Below are 2,085 nucleotides of genomic sequence, written 5' to 3' on the forward strand. Positions count from 1 at the left end.
AACCACTTTTATTAGCCGTGGTGCACGAGCACTCGTACGTATGTCGGTGTTCATCTGAACCGTCTGTTTGCGGAGCCGGAGCAAAAATGGGATGCGGATTCGGATTCGGATTCGGTTTTTACTTGGTCGCTATCCATCTGTGTGTCCACTCTGCAAATCACTGCTTCCTGTGTCGGTGCGTAAACAAAGGGCAACAGTTGATAGTTGCTGGGAAAAAACGCCCATCGATTCGCATTTACATGGAATGCATATGGCCAGCAAGGAATTGCATTTGGGGATTAAGACGAGGTGACTTCCTTGCTCCAGAGGGGCGAAAAATGCAAATATTCATTTTTCATCCAATTAAACTTTGCTTAGTGAAACGAATATTCGAATATTTAAGAGCTTAAATGCACGCAGTAATCAAAGCAGCTGCCGCTTTGGTTTTGTTTAAGCCAAGCTGTGTTGGACCAAAGCAAAGTGGTGGCTTAAACATCATAGAAGCGCTTGCAATTTATATTTTCTTTGCCCCTTCATTTCTTACACATGCAATTTATAAATGTAGTATTTGGGAGAACATAATCCTGTGGTCCTCGTTCCAGGCGCAGATCAAATTCATTTGGGGCGACTTTTAATTAAACACTGCGTTTCATCCAATTTGAGGCTGGAAACTCGACGGATGCCAACCACTCAGGACCAGAAGTTGCACTTCTCATCCTTGATGATCGGCTCACCGCTGACCCCGTCATCTTCCTTCTGCTTGGGCGGAAACACGCGCATTCCAATGCCGGGATTCTTCTGCGTGTTGTGGAACTTCATCATCAGCATGTCCCAGTCGTAGATGAGACCCGGCCGCAGATTGAGCCCATTCCGCAGCATTCGGAACATGCGGCAGATGAAGTCGTAGTCGGGCTTGTCGTAGAACCCCATGCCGCGGCAGTAGTTCAGGTACATGGTGAACTCGCAGGGAAAGCCCTCGCACAGGACCTCGATGCTCACCGAGATCTTCTTCTCATGTATGCGCTCGTACTTCTGCTGCTTGGTGGACGCCTTCAGGTCCTGCCACGGCAGGGAGCCGCGATTGAAGTACATGAGGACATAGCCCACGGCCACCATGTCATCCCGCCTGGCGGACTCGACGCCCGCATGAGCGCCAATGGAGGCGTACCGGGCGGTGCCCGTCAGGGAGCGCTCCTCGCGATAGGGTATGTGCACGCCGGTGGTTATGTCCAGGAACTTCTTGGACAGCCCGAAGTCGATCAGGTACACTTGCTTGGACATGGTGCCCAGGCCCATCAGGAAGTTGTCCGGCTTGATGTCGCGGTGCAGGAAGCCCCGGTTGTGGACGTACTCCACCCGGCGCAGCATCTGCTCGGCCAGCAGCAGCACGGTCTTGATGGTGAAGGCCCTCTCGCAGAACTGAAAGAGCCGCTCCAGCGACGGTCCGAGCAGATCCATCACCATCGCCTGGTAGTGCTGCTCCTTGTGGAAGTACCTAATCCTTGGCAGGCCGGGTGCGGGCCTCAGAGCCCGGTAGAGTCGCCTCTCGTAGTTCAGCTGCGGATGGCGCACCTTGCTGCTCTCCACCTTGATGGCCACCCGCTCCCCGCTGTGGATGTAGATGCCCAGGTATATATCGCCAAAGGATCCGCAGCCGATCTTGCGCACCACCTTGTAGTTGCCGATGCGCACTTCGCGGCTTTGCGAGGACCGCAGTCGTTCCATTCTGCTGCTTTTTGTCTAACTCGATCAAATGTGTTTCCAGCTAAATATGTTTGGCATAGGCAACTCGAAGTCTGACTGACATCGAGTTGGACTTGACGTTGATGTCAAGGCTTACCACAATTTAAGTTAGGAAGCCTGGCAGCTTAAACTTAACTTAACCGGCTTAAAACCAACCGAAGGTATCTATATGCTTTTTATTAATAGCACTTAGGGCGCCAAAAGTTTGTTGGTGCCGCCTTGCGCGATATCGAGTATCCGCCCTGTTGATCGCATTCGGGCTGCACTTTAACGGCTGCTCAGCCAAATGCCTGGCCATCCAATCCTTTAATGTGCCATCCTGCCCGGTCTGCCTGGGTGCGTGTGTGAGTGTGTGCTTGTGCG

General features: G+C 52.4%; 1 protein-coding gene across 1 annotated transcript; it reads right to left on the reverse strand.

Moving 5' to 3' along the window:
* Window positions 1–467: 467 nt before the first annotated feature.
* On the reverse strand, window positions 468–1,784 carry LOC6551264 (casein kinase I). The gene has a single exon (XM_001978343.3). It carries the CDS (start codon window positions 1,702–1,704, stop codon window positions 670–672), a length of 1,035 nt encoding a protein of 344 aa, XP_001978379.1. The 5' UTR covers window positions 1,705–1,784; the 3' UTR covers window positions 468–669.
* Between the last annotated feature and the right edge of the window lie 301 nt (window positions 1,785–2,085).

Source organism: Drosophila erecta, unplaced genomic scaffold, assembly GCF_003286155.1.
Source record: "Drosophila erecta strain 14021-0224.00,06,07 unplaced genomic scaffold, DereRS2 tig00000126-arrow-pilon, whole genome shotgun sequence".
NCBI lineage: Eukaryota > Metazoa > Arthropoda > Insecta > Diptera > Drosophilidae > Drosophila > Drosophila erecta.